The sequence below is a fragment of the Mobula hypostoma genome, chromosome 8 (genome assembly GCF_963921235.1).
Source record: "Mobula hypostoma chromosome 8, sMobHyp1.1, whole genome shotgun sequence".
NCBI lineage: Eukaryota > Metazoa > Chordata > Chondrichthyes > Myliobatiformes > Myliobatidae > Mobula > Mobula hypostoma.
The window spans coordinates 116,288,186-116,308,017 of NC_086104.1; the positions used below are offsets into that span (position 1 = coordinate 116,288,186).

General features: G+C 48.0%; 1 protein-coding gene across 2 annotated transcripts in view; it reads left to right on the plus strand.

The window, feature by feature from the left end:
• Positions 1 to 19,832, plus strand: part of LOC134350872 (nectin-2-like) — a 67,288-nt gene that overhangs the window by 7,454 nt on the left and 40,002 nt on the right. For both annotated transcript variants that reach the window (XM_063056658.1, XM_063056659.1), the window contains exons 2-5: positions 10,758 to 11,108; positions 12,078 to 12,371; positions 12,662 to 12,779; positions 13,530 to 13,678. In XM_063056658.1, coding sequence (XP_062912728.1) covers positions 10,758 to 11,108; positions 12,078 to 12,371; positions 12,662 to 12,779; positions 13,530 to 13,678 — 912 coding nt within the window. The remainder of the gene's footprint in view (positions 1 to 10,757; positions 11,109 to 12,077; positions 12,372 to 12,661; positions 12,780 to 13,529; positions 13,679 to 19,832) is intronic.

The window sequence follows — 19,832 nt, forward strand, 5'->3', positions numbered from 1 at the left end:
AACAGCTGTGATTGGTCCGCTTGGTAGCATCGCATTTCATCCTACGCTGCAATAGCTTCCCATTGGGCGACTGAAGGGCGGGGAAGGAACTCTGGCTGCAATGCTTTCCATAAAGCTTTACTGACCTCCAAAATTATGGAGGACATATTTTGCTTTTACGAAAAAAGACGCTTGCTTCTTGTTTACCCCGAGAAAGACTACCATGATAATGAAGCCTTGCGTGGGCAGGTGTGTGTGCATGCATGACGTGCACGAATTGCAGAGCGACGCAGACACACCAACACACAAGTCTAAATGCTCACAACGCACGGAGGCCACTTGCGTAGGTTACGGCGTCGAGTTAGCGCAGAAGTATAAATCAGGATTTATTCAGTACCACCAGTACAGGGAACAGCGTCTGACTCTCCACCCTGCCACGCGGTTAATTACTACCACTCCTAATACTGTCCATCTATCTCCATTGGGAAGCTCCCTTCTGCTCCAGGAAGAACAGATCCAGTTTCTCCTCATCACTGGAACACCCTCCCGGGAACATCCTGGGGGATCTCCTCCCTACTCTCTTCTGTGCAGTCACCTGTAATGTGGTGACCTGATCTGCACACAACCATGGGTTTGTCAGCATTGCATAAGGCTATACCCTAACCTCCCCTATCTTGTATCCTGTGCCTGGTGATTGGGTGGTTTGTCAGTGAGAGAGGTTAATTCAGACAGCTGTGTGCATGAGTGGGAACAGAGTAGGGGATGTCTAACATGCCAGCCCGCCAATGTGTGTCACCTCCTCACTGTGTTGGTTCCCAATTGACATGAGACATCTCTCTGTTGATCTTGGATCATCGTCATTATGGCAGCTTTAAACGTTGTGGCCAAATCCCTGTTCATGGTGTTGGGCTTGGCAGAGTGGCATAGTGGGTAGGACCATTGCCACCCAGACCCAGAGTCACAAGTTGGAGATGTCAGCCTCCAGAGCTGTGTGTGCTTGTCTGTCTGGACAGTGTGCATTATTCTTGTGACCTCGTGGGGTATCTCTCCCACATCCCGACGGCACGTCATCCCAATGCATGAAATGGCCATGTATGTGGGTGAAGGGAGAGTCTAGTGAGAGTTCTGGGGACCAGGGCGCTGGGATCGGTGTGGATGGGTGTGTTTGAAGGTCAGGGTAGTCTTGGTGGGCTGAATGGACTGTTTTAAGGCCCCTGATAGCAGATCTATTGATGCCAGTACTGATCATTGGTCCACTGCTGCCTCTCTGCTTAGCAAGCTGTGAGCTGGACCTGTCACTGATGCCAGGAGAGTAAGCCCCTCGTAGAAAGCCATCCCCTTCTGCTGCAGGAGAGAGCCCTTTTGTCATGGCCTGGGCTGCCCTCTTCACCCAACCTTCAGATAAAAAGAGCTGGGTGCTCACTGGCTGAAGAGAGGATTGTTATCTGTGCTGTGGCTGTCGCGATTGTAATATCACCACCCACAGTTTCACTAGCTCGGAGTGTTGATGTTATCTCACACAACTGAAATCCTTGACAAGCCATATCTGTTCAACAAAGGAGGCAGTGCATTTTGTCCCTTCCTCTAGAGGTTTCTCTTTGCAATCTCTCCAATATCCGCATGATGTAGATCATTTACAGACATGGGCAGAGAAGTGGCTGATGGACTTTAATCCAGGCGAGTGTGAGGCAGTGCACTTTGGGAGGTCATATGCAAAGGGGTGGTGTATAGTGAATTGCTCAGAGATATTTACTAGGGTGATGTCTGGATTTGATGGCACGTATTCTTAGGATAGGTTGAGTGAGCTGAGGTTGGAGTGTAGGAGCATAAGAGTTAACTTGACAAATGTGAGTGGCATAGATAGAGTGGTTAGCAGGTACTTTTTCCCAGGAAGTGGAAATGGCTAATATGAGAGTGCATACTTTTAAGATACTAGGAGGAAAGTACAGGGTGATTTCAGAGGTAGATTTTTTTTACATAGCAAGTGAGATTCTTCTTCGGCTGTCCATCGACTTCGATGTTGACTGCAGGCCTGGGCAAGGTTGTATGGAAGACCGGCAGTTGCCCATGCTGCAAGTCTCACCTGTCCACGCCACCGACGTTATCCAAGGGAAGGGCACGAGAGCCGATACAGCTTGGCACCGGTGTTGTTGCAGAACAATGTGTGGTTAAGATTCAAGATTGTTTAGTGTGACTTCCTGAACACAAGTGTAAAGGAGAACTATATAATTGTTACTGTGGATCTAATGCAACATTTAAAAAAACCGTAATAAAATAAAGAATATATGAATGATAAAAACACAGTAAGTATAAATACATAAGATAGAATATGTACAAAGATTGATTAGATAAGTGCCTGGAACACACTGCCAGGGGTTGTGGTAGAGGCAGATACATTTGGGATAGTTGAGTCTCTTGGACAGTCACATGTGTTGCATTAGGTTATGAGGACACTCAGTCCTCGTTTATTGCCATTTAGAAATACATGCTTTAAAAAATGATACAATGTTCCTCCAGAATGATATCACAAGAAAACACAGGACAAACCAAGATTAAAACTGACAAAGCCACATAATTATAGCATATAGTTACAACAGTGCAACAATACCATAATTTGAGAAAGAGCAGACCATGGGCATGGTTACGAAAAGTCTCAAAGTCCTGATAGACTCATCATCTCACGCAGGCGGCAGAAGGGAGAAACTCTCCCTGCCATGAACCTCCAAGCGCCGCCAACTTGCTGATGCTGACCACAGCAGACATGTATGGTCAAACAATAGAGGGCTCTGTGGGAGGGAGAGGTTAGATTGACCTTGGAGTAAGTTGAAAGATTAGTACAACCTCGTGGGCTGAAGGGTCTGTACTGTGCTGTACTATTCTAAGAATGGCAGTACATTGAACGGTGTGGATGTGGGGGTTGAAAGCAGTTGCACAAGTAGACAGGGTGGGGCTGGGTCTGGTGATGTTGCTTCAGAGAGTCTGAAATCAGGAATACGATGTGAATCATATAATTAGAGCTGTTTTATTAAGTGTTAATAACAATAAAAAATAAACTCAGTCGACTATAAAGGAGAGAGAAAAGGAGGTTAGAAAGAAGGAAAGTCTTGATTGTCTTAAACTGAAAGCTATCTGACTAGATAAATCACATTGTAGTGATAAGAGTTCTGGCCTGTGAAATTATCAGCTTCAGTAAAGTGACGGGCTACAGAGAAATACAGTATTAGTTATGTTATTATTGATTCGCTGAACAATCACACACATATTGGTGCTGAAGCATTGGGAAGTTACACTGCCAGAAAGCACTCGGACTCCACCACTGTGAGATTGGGCAGACGGTGGTGGACAGAAAGGCCTCTCCATTGGTGGGGTTAGTCACTGTCCTGTGCAGGATGCCAGTCCATAAGGGGAGCTGCTCCCTTAGGATTGTCCCACCAGGGGTTCTCCACGGTCGGCAGGTAGATGGGGTTGGTCCATTGCCGAAGGGCAGAATGGCCTTGACACTCACCCCAGTGTGGCAAGGACTGGGGGACTGTGCGTGTTGTACCCATGGGGTGTGGTTTGGTTTGTGGGCTGTCTGTCTGTGACTCTCCCCCTCCTCCTCCCTGCCTCTATTTCTTTTTTTCTCTATCTCTCTATTTCTTTCTCTCCCCTTTGCAGTAATCTTTGCCCACTGGCACTCTGTTATACACCATTTCCTGTAACGTTATCCAAGCAATCAGAAGCCGCTGTGGACCTGCTGTCAACTGTGTGATCTTCCCCTGCACTTGGTCTGGGTGGATTTTGAAGTCAGAATCCATGGATCTCAGCTCCCCATTCTGTGACCCCCTTCGGCCCCTCACCCCTCTGTGTCTGTGACAAGCCACTGGCCCTCAACCCCTACCCTATCTCTAACCCCTCTCGCTGGCTTGTGGTCCCTACACCCCTTGTGTTTCAGCACCCTGTCCGCAGCCCTGCAGGTATCTGGGTCAGCTCTCTGAGCCCCAGGCTCGTGAGAGAACTTGCCCTGACCTGGACACATTGCTCCACATTCCTAGAATTCCTGGAGGGTGAATCATTCTCTGATGTTGACCCTCTCTTCCATCCTCCCCTCTCCTCCCTCTTCACCCTTTCCTTTCTCCCTCCCCCCACCATGGTACGCCTTCACAGAATCCCCCACCCAGGAGCTGTGTTTTACTGGCCACTGTAACACAGCTCATTCCCTGCAGATCTCAGGGCTGGAGCAACAGATTCCAGGAATGTGGAATTTGGGAGGCAGCAATGGTGGGCTGGGTTCAGTGTAGCGGGGAGCTGTCAGGAGCAGCATGCTGTCCTCTGCCCGTGGACCTGTCTGGTCACAGGAAGGTGCCTGGTCCTTGTCTTCTGTTCCTTCCCACAGCACAGTAACAGCCAAGGTCAGTTGGTGAATCGGTACCTGTAAATCGCCCTGCTCATGGGGGTGAGGGGTAGAGCCTGCGGAGAATGGAATAGTAGCTGGGTCGACATGGACACAGTTTAGAAACATAGAAACCTAGAAAATAGGTGCAGGAGTAGGCCATTCGGCCCTTCGAGCCTGCACTGCCATTCAGTATGATCACGGCTGATCATCCAACTCAGAACCCTGTACCAGCCTTCCCTCCATACCCCCGATCCCTTCAGCCACAAGGGCCATATCTAACTCCCTCTTAAATATAGCCAATGATCTGGCCTCAACTGTTTCCTGTGGCAGAGAATTCCACAGACTCACCACTCTCTTTGTGAAGAAGTTCTTCCTCATCTCGGTCCTAAAAGGCTTCCCCTTTATCCTCAAACTGTGACCCCTCGTTCTGGACTTCCCCAACATCGGGAACAATCTTCCTGCATCTAGCCTGTCCAATCCCTTTAGAATTTTATACGTTTCAATAAGATCCCTCCTCAATCTTCTAAATTCCAATGAGTATAAGCCTAGTCGATCCAGTCTTTCATCATATGAAAGTCCTGCCATCCCAGGAATCAATCTGGTGAACCTTCTTTGTACTCCCTCTATAGCAAGGATGTCAGTTGAGGCCAGATCATTGGCTATATTTAAGAGGGAGTTAGATATGGCCCTTGTGGCTAAACGGATCAGGGGGTATGGAGGGAAGGCAGGTACAGGGTTCTGAGTTGGATGATCAGCCATGATCATACTGAATGGCGGTGCCGGTTCGAAGGGCCGAATGGCCTACTCCTGCACCTGTTTTCTATGTTTCTCCGTCTTTCCTCAGATTAGGGGACCAAAACTGCACACAATACTCCAGGTGTGGTCTCACCAAGGCCTTGTACAACTGCAGTAGTACCTCCCTGCTCCTGTACTCGAATCCTCTTGCTATAAATGCCAGCATACCCTTTGCCTTTTTCACCACCTGCTGTACCTGCATGCCCACTTTCAATGACTGGTGTATAATGACACCCAGGTCTCGTTTCACCTCCCCTTTTCCTAATCGGCCACCATTCAAATAATAATCTGTTTTCCTGTTTTTGCCACCAAAGTGGATGACTTCACATTTATCCACATTAAATTGCATCTGCCATGAATTTGCCCACTCAGCTAACCTATCCAAGTCACCCTGCATCCTCTTAGCATCCTCCTCACAGCTAACACTGCCCCCCCAGCTTCGTGTCATCCGCAAACTTGGAGATGTTGCATTTGATTCCCTCATCTAAGTCATTATTATACATTGTAAACAACTGGGGTCCCAGCACTGAGCCTTGCGGTGCCCCACTAGTCACTGCCTGCCATTCTGAAAAGGTCCCATTTATTCCCACTCTTTGCTTCCTGTCTGCCAACCAATTCTCTATCCACATCGATACCTTACCCCCAATACCGTGTGCTTTAAGTTTGCACACTAATCTCCTGTGTGGGACCTTGTCAAAAGCCTTTTGAAAATCCAAATATACCACATCCACTGATTCTCCCCTATCCACTCTACTAGTTACATCCTCAAAAAATTCTATGAGATTTGTCAGACATGATTTTCCTTTCACAAATCCATGCTGACTTTGTGCGATGATTTCACCGCTTTCCAAATGTGCTGTTATCACATCTTTGATAACTGACTCTAGCATTTTCCCCACCACTGATGTTAGGCTAACCAGTCTATAATTCCCCGGTTTCTCTCTTCCTCCTTTTTTAGAAAGTGGGGTTACATTAGCCACCCTCCAATCCTCAGGAACTAGTCCAGAATCTAAAGAGTTTTGAAAAATTATTACTAATGCATCCACTATTTCTTGGGCTACTTCCTTAAGCACTCTGGGATGCAGACCATCTGGCCCTGGGGATTTATCTGCCTTTAATCCCTTCAATTTACCTAACACCACTTCCCTACTGACATGTATTTCCCTCAGTTCCTCCATCTCACTGGACCCACTGTCCCCTACTATTTCTGGAAGATTATTTGTGTCCTCCTTAGTGAAGACAGAACCAAAGTAGTTATTCAATTGGTCTCCCATGTCCTTGCTCCCCATAATCAATTCACCTGTTTCTGTCTGTAGGGGACTACATTTGTCTTAACCAATCTTTTTCTTTTCAGATATCTATAAAAGCTTTTACAGTCAGTTTTTATGTTCCCTGCCAGTTTTCTCTCATAATCTTTTTTCCCTTTCCTAATTAAGCCCTTTGTCCTCCTCTCTGGACTCTGAATTTCTCCCAGTCCTCAGCTGAGCCACTTTCTCTGGCTAATTTGTATGCTTCTTCTTTGGAATTGATATTACCCCTAATTTCCCTTGTCAGCCACGGGTGCACTACCTTCCCTGATTTATTCTTTTGCAAAACTGGGATGAACAATTGTTGTAGTTCATCCATGTGATCTTTAAATGCTTGCCATTGCATATCCACCGTCAACCCTTTAAGTGTCATTTGCCAGTCTATCTTAGCTAATTCACGTCTCATACCTTCAAAGTTACCCTTCTTTAAGTTCAGAACCTTTGTTTCTGAATTAACGATGTCACTCTCCATCTTAATGAAGAATTCCACCATATTATGGTCACTCTTACCCAAGGGGCCTCTCACGACAAGATTGCTAATTATCCCTTCCTCATTGCTCAATGCCCAGTTTAGAATAGCCTGCTCTCTAGTTGGTTCCTCGACATGTTGGTTCAAAAAACCACCCCGTATACATTCCAAGAAATCCTCTCCCTCAGCACCCTTACCAATTTGTTTCACCCAATCTATATGTAGATTGAAGTCACCCGTTATAACTGCTGTTCCTTTATTGCACGCATTTCTAATTTCCTGTTTAATACCATCCCCAACCTCACTACTACTGTTAGGTGGCCTGTACACAACTCCCATCAGCGTTTTCTGCCCCTTAGTGTTATGCAGCTCTACCCATATCGATTCCACATCCTCCTGGCTAATGTCCTTCCTTTCTATTGCGTTAATCTCCTCTCTAACTAGCAATGCTACCCCACCTCCTTCTAAGTGGTAGGGAGCGTTTTGTGTTTCAGCCTGTACTTAGTGCAGTTCAGTAGGATGGTGGGGGGTTGGTGGTGGGCAGGGTTGGGGAAATTGACTGTCACTTCCTGGATTCTAAAAGGCCTGGATGGATCTATAGTGGCAGAATCCAGGACCAGTCACTGGGTATATTTAAGGCAAAGTTTGTTAAATTCTTGATAAATGAGAGGGTTAATTATCACAGGGAGAATGTGGGAGAATGTAAAAATACACCCTTGTTGATTGGCAGGATAGACTCAATGGGTTGTGGCCTAATTCTGCTCCTATACCTTCCAGTGCCATGTAGTCGGCAGGTCGAAGGGCCTGGTCCAGTGCTAAATGGCTGGCTGGCTGACCGGTGCTTCCCCTGGATCTATGTTTCCAGGCTTCCAGTGCTGGTGCATCTGCTGATTTCTGGGGACAGCAACAATATCCTGAGAATTCTTCCCCCGGCCCCCACAGTCCCCCCCCACCCAAGAACTGGCACTCTACATGGGCAGAGGATTTCCATGAAAATGAGCTGACAGGCAAGGAGTTTACTCCCTGGTACCTAGTCGACTGTGGGGTGACCTTATGATGTGTGTGAAATCATGAGGGGCGAAATAGGGTGAATAGTTACAGTTTTTCCTCAGTGTTGGGTATCTGAAACTAGAGGACACAGGTTTAAGATAGGAAGGGAATGATTTAAAGGCGACACAAGGGGGCTCAGGTTTTCCACATCGAGGATGGTGGGTGTATGGAATGAGTTGCCAGAGGAAGTTGCAGGGGTAAGGTACAATAACAAGATTTATAAAATATAGGATCAGAATTTTCCCCAACCACATTCCCAACCTTCTCTCTGTAATTCAATCAAGAATTTAATAATTCCACTCCCATTCTTCTAAACTCCAGCAAGTACAGACCCAGAGGCATCAAACGCTCCTCATATGTTAACCCAGAATATTTCTAGTGAAACTCCTCTGGACCCTGTCCAATGTCGGTATATCTTTTCTCTGGTAAGGAGGCCTAACGCTGTGCACAATACTACAAGTGTGGTCTGAACAATGCCTTACAAAGCCTCAGCATTACATCCTTGCTTTTGTATTCCAGTCCTCTTGTAAGGAATGCTAATATTGTGTTTGCCGCCTTTAACTCAAGCTGCAAGAAGACCTTGAGGGAATTCTTATAACACAGCTGGACAGGTACAGTACATGGATAGGAAAGGTTTACAGCGACCTGGGCCAAGCACAGGCCAATTGGACTCACATAGATGGACATATTTCCAGAAGATAGAAAAGCCTGAAAGCACATCCCTCCAGGCTCAAGGACAGTTTCTACCCCACCGTTGTAAGACTATTGACTGAATCAGATTGGATGGACTCTCAACTTCACAATCGACCTCTTCGTGATCTTGCATTTTGTTTCACGTGCTCTGTACTTTCACTTTGTTCTGAATTCCATTACTATATACCTTGTTCCACCTCAATGCATTGTGTAATGATTTGATCTGTATGAACAGGCCACAAGGCAACTTTTCACTGTAATTTCGGTAGATGTGACAATAGTCAGAATCAGGTTTAATATCATTGGCATATGTCATGAAATTTTTTGTAAGTTACATTAAGAGTGTGTGTGTGTAAGTAGTACAATAAGAGAATGTCGGATATTTGAATCACCGAGCTCTTTTCCGGAAAGATTAGATCGGTACAGAAGGGACAGTTTGTACCTGAACTGGAAGAGGGTAATATCCAAGCTAGAAGATTTGCCGAGGGTGTGTGGGGGGGTGGTGGTAGTTCGGCTGGTGTTACAGGGGGATGGGAACCAGAGTGCCAGAACTGATTGTGGAGAGGTTGTGAAGACAGACCTCAGACGAAGTCAAGAAACAAGAGGTTGAGCGTGGTGCCACTAACATCCTGCACATATTTCATTGCAAGAAGCATCGCAGGAAAGGCAGATGAGCTGAACACATTGATCAACATATGGAATTGTGATATTGTATTCATTAGTGAGACTTGGTTGCAGGAGGTGGCAGGACTGGTAGCTCAGTATTCTGGAAACGCACACAAAATGCTGGTGGAATGCAGCAGGCCAGATAGCATCTATAGGAAGAAGCACAGTCGACGTTTTGGGCGAGACCCTTCGTCAGGACTTGGCCCGAATCCTGCCTGGCCTGCTGCATCCCACCAGCATTTTGTGTGTGTTGCTTGAATTTCCAGCATCTGCAGATTTCCCCGTGTTTGCGTTCAATATTCTGGGGATAGATTGTTTTAGACTCAACACATCAAAGGTGGCATGACCAGTCAGGAATATGTCATGGCAGTACTCAGTCCAGACAAACCAGAGAACTCGTCTGGTGAGGCATCATGGGTGGAACTGAAAAATATTAAAGGTATGACCTTGTTAATGGGGCTATATTACAACAGTCCGCGAGATTTAGAGGAACAAATTTGTAGAAAGATTGCAGTCTGATGTAACAAACTTAAGGTTGTTATAAAACATGATTTTAACTTTACACATATTGACTGGGACTCCCATACTGTAAAAGGATGAATTGGAATGGAATTTGTCTAATGTGTTCAGTAAACTTTCCTTAACATAGTGTGCGATACTTGAACTGCTATTAGGGCATGAGACAAGGCAGGTGATGGAGCAGGAGATGGGATGCTATGTTGATGTTGGATAAGACATTGGGGAGGCCTAATCTGAGTATTGTGTGCTGTTTTGGTCCCCTACCCCCGGAAAGATTTAAATAAGGGTGAAAAAGAACAGAAAATTTACAAGGATGTTGCTGTGACTGGAGAACCTGAGTTATCAGGAACAATTGAATAAGTTAGGACTATTGCTTGGAACATAAAAGACTGAGGGGAAATTTGATAGAGGTATACAAAATTACGAGTGATATTGATAGGATAAATGCAATCAGGTTTTTTCCACTGAGATTAGGAGGGACTGAACTAGAGGTCATGGGTTAAGGTTGAAAGGTGAAAAGTTTATGGGGAACATGAGGGGAAACTTCTTTACTCGGAGGGACCTGAGAGTGTGGAATGAGCTGCCAGTGCAAGTTGTGTATGCGAGCTCAATTTCAGTGTTTAAAGGAGTACATGGTTGTGAGGGGTATGGATGCAGGTTGATGGCGCTAGGCAGTTGAAATTGTGCAGAATGGACTAGATGACCCATACAGCTTCTCTGCTGTACTTTTCCGTGCCTCTGTGATGTTGAATTCTGCCTTTGAGGGTGACGCTGCACATTGGGTGATGTTGGATAATTGCTTTTAGAGGTGACATTGGACTTGAACTCAGCATTGGCTGTTGCATGCTGGGTTTGACTTTGGACTGGGCGCTGATCCATGCTTCTCTGATCTTTCCTGTCCCAGTTGCTGTTGCCCAGCATGTGAAGGTGGAGCCCGCTGTCTTTGGCTATGTGGGGAACCAGGTGGTGCTGCGTTGCCAGTTCGTGGACCCTGACTCCAATATCGAGGTCACCCAGGTGACCTGGGTGAAGGACCCATCAGGGGCCAAGCAAAACCTGGCCGTGCATAACCCCCAATATGGCACCAACTACCCAGTGGATACCAACCAGCGCATCCACTTCCGGAATGCCAGCCTGACCGACGCCTCGTTGGTTATTGACCGTCTCCTCATGACTGATGATGGCATCTACAGCTGTGAGTTTGCCACCTACCCCGAGGGCAACCAGGAGGCAGCCACCAACCTCACCGTGCTGGGTAAGCATTGACTGCCAGAATCTCCTCCCCTCCCCCTCCTTGTCCTCACTGTCCCGAGTAAGGACAGACCCTGGGACTCTTTTGTGTTTCTTCACACCCATTCCCTACATTGTCACCATACTGGATAAGGAACCATCCTTGCCCTTCGGCAACCTCCTCCCCCCACTGCAGCAACTTGCCAAGATGCATTAGACAACAACTTCCATCTGTTTCTTCACCTCCCTCCATACCCTCATACCTCCTATCCCTTCCCACCCCTAGCTCCAGTGACTTGCTCAGGCAATTCCCAGCACCTGTCCACACCGATCCCAGTCATTGGTCCTCAGTCTCTGTGCCTCAGATCCATCTCATTATCCTGTCTCCTCACCGCAACCTTTGACAGCCTGACTAATCAAGAATTGATCAACCTCTGCTTTAAATATGCTCAGTGATTTGGTCTCCAGAGCTGTCTGTGTCAATAAATTCCACATATTCACCACTCTCTGGCTAAGAAATTCCTCCTCATCTTGGTTATAAAGTGATGCCCCTCTATTCTGAGGCTGTGCCTTCTGGTCCTAGACCCTCCCACTATAGGAAACATCCTCTCCCTGTCAACTCTATATAGGATTGTCAATATTTGATAGACTTCAATGTGATCTCCCCTGCCCCCCCCCCATTCTTCTACAGTCCAGCAAGTACATGTCCAGAGCCTCCAAAGCCCCTCATGTTAACCCTTTCACTCTCGGGAACCCCCTGTGGACCTTCTCCAGAGCCAGCATATCTTTACTTAGATCAGGGGTTTACAACCTTTTATATGCCATGGCCCAATCCCATTAAGCAAGTGGTCTGTGGATCCCAGTTTGGGAATTCCTGACTTGGGTAATCCCCATGAGTTATACCCCATCCCATACCGGACTGGAGCGGGTAACACCATTTGGCTTGTGCAAGTGGTGCCACGTTTGAGCCTCCTCTGATCTTGTTGCCTTGCAGCCGAGCCGCGTATCAGTGGCAATCCAATGCCGGTCAACTCCGGGAAATCTCCAGTGCCCGTGGCCAGTTGTATTGCAGCAGATGGAAAGCCCCCGGCCTCTATCATCTGGCGTGGCACTGTACCCGGGAACACCACCATGGAACTGACGCAGAACGCGGATGGCACCACCACCGTCACCAGCCAGTACCAGGCAGTGCCCAGTAGTGAGCTGGACGGAATGACGTTGGAGTGTGTGGTCACCCACCGAACACTGGAGAGACCCGATGTCATCAACATCGCTTTGACTATCCGTTGTGAGTACCATGGGCATTGTGACGCAGGGAAGGGACTGGGTCACAGATGCAGGGAAGCAGATAGGGGAGGGAGGATTTACAGGATCGGGGGAGGATGGTGTAGGGGAGGGCGAGAGGTCACATGAGGGAGTCACAGACTAGCAGGGGTGTAGGGGAGGGAGGGTTTCACAGACCAGGTATCTGTAGGGGAAGAAAAGGGGTCACAGAGGCAGGGAGTGTGGAAGAGGGAGGTGGTCACAGATGTTGATGGGTGCAGATTTGATTTGGGCTGCGGTTGTGTTCCCCCACAGATCCTCCCATCGTCACCATCGAGGGCTATGACGACAACTGGTACCTGGACAGGGAACATGCTTCCCTCACGTGTAACGTGAAGGCTAATCCTGCCGTCACTAGCTACCGGTGGTACATGTGAGTGTGCATACGCGATATCCTCACTGCTGGTTCAAATGGTAACCCCCCCCCCCACCCACCCCATCCCCACATGGACAGGAGTGGAGTCAGCATGCTGCCAATGGATAGGAACACTGGAATCCAAGCCAGGACCCCACCAAACAGGTCCCACAGGAGAACTCCGGCTACAGAAGTGATTGGGAACCTCATCGGAGCCAGCACTAGTGTGGATTTGCCAAGTAGGCTCTGTCTTAGTGTTGGGGACCTCGTGCTCTGTGGGCACAGACAGACAGGTCCTGCTGGGTGATGCCTGTACTTCCAACTGGAATCTGGTCTGCTCCAAGGTCTCAACCCCCGCCTCAATATTCCCCAATCGGACCATGGAAACAGGGAACATCATGCGATGCATGCTGGGATTGAATCGCCCAGCCACGGGTCCATCATTATCTTAATAACCAAGTGATTCCTTCCTGGGCACTTCCACCCCTCTGATGCCTGCTCCACCGCTCAGCGATTCCTGTCATACCGCTGCAGCCACAGTCCCAAGACTCCCTACACTCCTTTATGTGTCTGTGACCCTGCCTCAGTTCCTCTGCACCACCTCCGGGCACTTTGAACCCCCAACCAGCCCCATCCCCTCTACTCCTCTCCTGCTCTGTGACTCAGTTCAGCCCCACTCACCTCCCCATTCGTGTATGGGACAGTTTGTTCTTTCAACCCTGCTGCTGCTGCTGTCTCACAAGCCCTCCCTTCGGTCTCCCTGCTTAGGAATGGCGGTGACCTCCCCAGTGAGGTGCGGGCAATGGGCCACCAGTTGACCGTGGACCAGGTGACCTACCAGGTGAATGGTACTTTCAGTTGCGAGGCCAGCAACATCCTGGGCAAAACCAAAGACAGCATCAATATCTTTGTCAGAGGTAAGTGGTCATTTTTCTCTGTCTGCCTATCCTCCAGAGGTGGTGGTGCCCGAGTGGGGTAGTGCCCTCGCAAATCCAGGCTGGGGAGAGGAGGTTGGGGTCAGTACTCTGTATCCCGCTCTGTTCCATGGGAACTGCTTTGTGCCTTGCGTCGTGTGATGTGGGATGTGTGGATGTGTGTAGCTGTCACTGCCGAAAATGCTGCCTGTTTGGTCACGGGCCAAAACTGGCGATGGAATGTCAGGGGTGTGGGCGGTTTGGCATCAGTGGTTGCGAGTGTAAAGGAACAGAAATCAGTCTGTTACATGGTCTGCAAATAATGGAAAGATGGGTTTGTCCTTATCCCTTTCCAGCTCGAGGGATGTGCTCATGTTTGTGTGTCATGTTTTAATTTGTTCATTGGTGTCCGGTGAGAGGTGAGGGTGTGGGGTCTGCTAGTTGGCTTAGGCAGCATCTTCGGAAGCCCTCTCTGTTCCTGTGTGTGTATGTGCAGGTATGAATTTGTGTGTGTGTGTGTATATACAGGAAATGATTGCCTGCGCTGACCCAATGTAAACCTTGTTCCCGCGTCCAGTGGAACTTTATTCATGTACAGTGACACACCAATACGATCGAAAAATGTGCAGTGGCTCACGGGCCCAGGGGTGCGGGGAACACACAGACGATCAACAATTATGAAGGAAAGGAAATTGCACCAAGCAGGACAATAGTGCTGAAATGAACTGCCATTTCAGACGGGTCCATGGTTACACAGGAGTCGGGACATCACGTTACAACTGTACCAATTGTTGTTGGGAACAGACTTGGAGTTCCGTGCACAGTTCTCATCATCCAGATATAAGAAGGATGTGATTCTGTAAGACAGTGCAGAAAATATTTGTGGCAATGTTACCAGGACTGGAGGGCTTGAGCTACAAGGAGAGACCAGATAGGCTGTGACTGTTGCCCCTGGTGCAAAGTAGGGTTGACCGGACACAGGTGTTTAAACTCATGAGAGGTGCGTGGTCGGTCTGTAGTGCTCTGTACTTGAGGTTGAAGAACGGGGTAGTTCAAAGGGAAGTGCCTATACTTGAAACTAGTGGTGTGGGACCTCCTGCGAGAAGATGCCATGACCCAGATGGTGGGAATCTTATCACAATGGAAGTAACCTTCTTAAGGCAACACCTCCTATAGATGCTACTTAAGGTAGGGAGGAATGCGCCCGAGATGAATTGGGCTGAGTGACTGGTGCATTGGAGTTGTTGTTGCAGGTTACAATACAACCAGCAGGACTGCTGAGTTCAGCCAGACAGATTGCACCTGGAACTGACAGTGGCCAGAGATATGTTGCTGATGAGCAACAGGTTCCTTTTGAATGGGCTGGTGAGAGAGAAGCTGGATGAGTGAGCGAAGGGAGTTGTGGGGAATGAGTAATGGCTTCCTGCATCAATATGAGAGCACATCAGACACCTGACTTGTGATTGTCAGCTACAGAAACTTCTACCGATAACAGCAGGCTAAGGGAGGAATTGTCCCACTCAGCTTATGTTTATCTATTGTATTGCTACTGTCACAGAACAAACGTTGTAGAAAAAACACATACAGTGGTAGGGGGTGGGCACACAGTTCTTTTGTCCAAGGTTGGATCCTGAACTCTATAACTGTGTTTGTATGGAATTCACACGTCCACTATAAATGGACATCCGCAGTAAAGTTCAAATTGGAATAGGATTTTTTGGGCATTTTTGGAAGTTCAGAAAATGCTGAGATTACTCATGTCACTGGTTTGAGTACAAATTCATCCTTCAGCTCTGGGAAAGAAACCAAACTGGCTTGTTTGCAGTTGTAGAGGTGGTTGGGAAGGGAAGGGTAAACTGAGGATAAATATCTCCAGTAGGGTGGGACCAAGTGTGTTAATATGCATTAAAATGATGCAGAGGCTCCTTGGTCTGCGTTAAGTGCTGCTGACAGGCAGGACTGTGGGACATGACCAGTGGGTGAGGCTCTACAAATGTAAGGAGAGTAAATGGCTGATCTTACACAGAGGCTAAGGAGAGAAAGAAAAGGCTCCCATACACCAGAACATTTGTGTCAAACCTGGGACTTGCCAGACATAGGGTGTGGGGGTATTCTTGTCCCAGCTTGTTTTGGGTCTTGCTGCAACAGGTTATAGACAAGATGGAGTGTGTTGTTTTTTTGTAGGAAGAGATTGTCACTCTGGAGGCTTCGATGGCTGTTGTCCTTTGTATGTGGTCCAGCAGTCTGCCTGTTTGTAGGCAGATCTGGTGGCTTCTTGTTCCGAACTGTTACTCTCTGCCAATGTGGGACCTCCCATTTCATCTGCTGAGTTATATGTCTGAACAGAAAGTATCTGATCGTACCTCGGCAGCTGGAGACATTCCTCCGATTGAACTAACTTTTACCGTCTCTATGAATGTGTCAAGCCAGGCCCTCTCCTTTGAGTCTGTCTGCCAGTCAAGAGGAAGTTGTCGAAATTTGATTTTCAGGTGCAACAGGTTATTGAAAAGGCAAACGGAATTTATTTGTTTATTTATTAATACTATTTAGAGAGGCAGCACTATAACAGATCCTTCTGGCCTCACAAACACTCACTGCCCAACCTCTCACCAGGACCCATCTGTTATCTGATGTCTGTTAAGATAGCATAGTACAGACCTTCCGGCCCACGATGTTATGCCAAACTTTTAATCCACTCTAAGATCAATCTAATTCATCCTTTCCACATAACCTTCCATTTTTCCTTCAGCTGTGTGTCTATTTAAGAGTTGCTTATGTATCTGCCCCGACCGCCACCTGTATCTGCAGGGTATTCCATACAACCACTACTCTGTGTGGAAAAGAAAACTACCTCTGATATCACACCATATATTTCCCTCCAGTAACCTTGGAATGATCCCTCCTCACATCAGCCATTTCCGCCCTGGACAAAAATCTCTGACTCCTCACTCGATCTATGCCTCTTATCATCTTGTACATAAAGTCACCTTTCATCCTGCTCCCTCCAAAGAGAAAAACCCCAGCTCACTCAACTTATCCTGAAAAGACGTGCTCTCTAATCCAGGTAGCACCCTGGTAAATCTCTATGTAAAAAGGGATATGGAAGCTTTATAGAGGGTGCAAAGGAGATGAGCGGGATAGGTGATTTCACACAGTGTGGTGGATGTTCGAGGCTTGCTTCCTGTGATGGAGGTGGATACAATAGAGGCAATTCAGTGGCTGTTAGATAGGCACATGTTTGTGCTGGAAATGGAGGGATTTGGACATTTTCTAGACAGAAGGCGCAAGTTGAGTTGGTATTGGTTGGTTATTGTCATTATACAGTGAAAATCTTGTCTTACAAACTGCACTGTGCAATGATTTGATCTGGATGAACATTGAGGTTAGAGTAAGGTGCAAGTGCAGTGCAGGCAAATGATTCAATACACAGTCATAACAAGGTAGTTTGGCCCCTCGCCTCTGCTTTCCCATTCTCTCTGACCACATTTGGTCTGCTCCCTCCACCCCATGTGCCCTACACTCACTCTGCATTTCTCGGTGATCTCAATATCTGGAAACCTCGCTTCGATACACGGGTTCTCCACTAGTAAACTGGGGGAGAGATGCCTGAATATCTCACAAGCTTCAGGGTAAAGGAATCTCTCTCCGTCTCTACCTTGAATTTCTTTCTGGGACCGGGACCCTTGGTCCTAGACTCCCTACCAGGAGGAGACCAGCTCCTACGTTACCCTTTCCCCCACTCCCCCCATTACTTCTGAGAGTTTTGCATCTCACAGAGACCTTCTGTCACCCTCCCAAGCTCCAGAGAATCCCCACCCACTCTGCCTAATCTCTCCTCACCATAAACCACACCCCGTACCCGAAATCAGTCGTGAGCCCTCAATCCCCTCCCTCTGCAGAGAGTCTGGCCTTTCTTTGGATACAGCCGCCGCCTCGCAGACACAGGGGCTTGGGCTCGATGGTTCCATCCCAAACTCCGGCATCGTCTGTGTGGATTTTGCACATTTTCCCTGTGTCCCTGTGGGTTCCCCCGGGGCCCCCGTTTCCTTCCCACACATGCCGGGTGGGTGGATTAATCAGCTGCTGTAACTTAAACAAGGAAGAACACAAATTAGAACAAAGAATCATCCATTGTATTGTAAAGTTTTCACAGTGTTGCTATACTGATGTAGTGATTAGGGTTGAGCGGGTTGTTTGAAGGGAAGTAGCTGTTCCTGAACCTGGTGATGTGGGGCCTCAGGCTGCTGTACCTTCTGCCCGATGGGAGCAATGAGAACAGAGTATGGTGACGGACGCTGGGGATCTCTGATGATGGACATTACCTCCTGTGGATGCTACCAATGGTGGGAGGGACATGCCTGTGGTGTATTGGGCTAAGTTCATTACTCTGCAACTTCTTACGTTGCTGCGCATTTGATTTGCTGTAATTGAACCATGGTGTAACCAGCCCATAAGACTTGGGTGCAGAATTAGACTATTTGGCCCATCGAGTCTGCTCTGCCATCAATCATGGCTGATTTTTTATCCCTCTCAACCCTATTCTCCTGCTTTCCCCCTGTAACCTTTGACACCCTTACTAATCAAGAAACTACTAAATATGCTCAATGTCTTGGCCTCCACAGTCGCTCTGTGGTATTAAGATCCGCAGATTCACCGCCTTCTGTCTGAAGAAATTTCTCCTTATCTCTGTACTAAAGGAACGTATTCTGAGGCCATGCCCTATGGTCCTAGACTTTCCCACTATTGGAAGCATCTTCTCCATGCCCACTCTATCCAGAAATGTTGAATGTTTATTCATTTCCATAGATGCTGCCTGACCTGCTGAGTTTCTCCAGTTATTTGGGTGTGTTGCTTTCAATATTTGGTAGGATTCACTGCGATCACCATAGGTCCTTGTATGCTAACCCTTTAATCCATCGGGATCATTTCAACAGATCATTTGAAGATGTCTGTAGGAGCCTCCTGTAGTGTGTGGGTGGAGGGAGGGAGGTAGTACCTCCCACAATGTCCCTCCGTTCCTTGTCCGTGTGTTTGTGTAGTCGAACACACACTCTGCTTGCAGACTCATACTCATCTCCACAGCCCATATCTGCTTCTCAGATGATGGAGAATCTCCCCATTGGGGATTAGGAGTTTGATTCCATTGCCTGCCTGTCCTTCCTTCCTTCCTTCCACCTTCAGGCTCAGGAGCTGGATCCCGCACTGTGCTCATCCGCTGATTCCTCAATCCATCAGGGAACTCCACAGCACATGGGGAGCAGCATGGGTGCAGGTCCTATGAACCGATCATCTTCACTGGATGAAGGCGCCCTTCCACTGGCATGTGGCCCACCTCCCAACTAGGCTTGGTGTCAGATCAGACTCAGTGGGGTGGTAATCAGGGGCACTAATTGCCCCCTTCATGGAGAACAGCTGCCCTCTGGTGCTCTTGATGAGGAGGGGAGTTTGGAGTTCAGTGCCAGGGATGGTGATAATCGATATGGGGCATCTGTGGACAGTGATGCTCCACTGCCCTTTGACCTCCTGACGTTCGGGAGCTGTGTCTGTATTGGAAGGGGGTTCAGGATGGACGCACTGGAGGAGGCAGGATTGGGATCTATCGAGAGATGCAAGTGACCTCTGCCTTGCTGGGTTGATGCTCACCTGTTCTGGTTTTGCACCTCAGTTACCCCTCTTTCCATTATCTGTGACGCTCCAGATCAGCATGGGGCCGTGAGAACATGTGGCATTTTCGGCTCATGATTGGGAATCAGCACAGAGTGTGCACGAAGGAGGTGACGGGTGGAAGGGTGTTGGGGGTCAGAAACGTCCCCGTGAAGCAGCTCAGGAGAGAATGAGGCTCCTGGCCCCACTGTCCTCCCCCCCCATCCCCCCCAATCCCCAATGCACCTGAAACCTCTCCTGGATTCACAGAGACTTCTGTTGGGTTTGGAGGGGGGTGTGGTGGGGTTGCTTAAAATTCCCAGGATTCCACAACCTTTCAGGCGAAAGAATTTCTTACCATCTCCACCCTGAACCACTGATTCTTCATTCAGAGACCGGGACCCCTGCTCCAGCCCATATATCCTCCCCACATCTCAGGGTCAGTCTGCTTAACCTCTCCTCACCTGTCCATCCTTCTCTGTTCTCCCTCAGTCCTGTCTTCTACCTGGCTGAA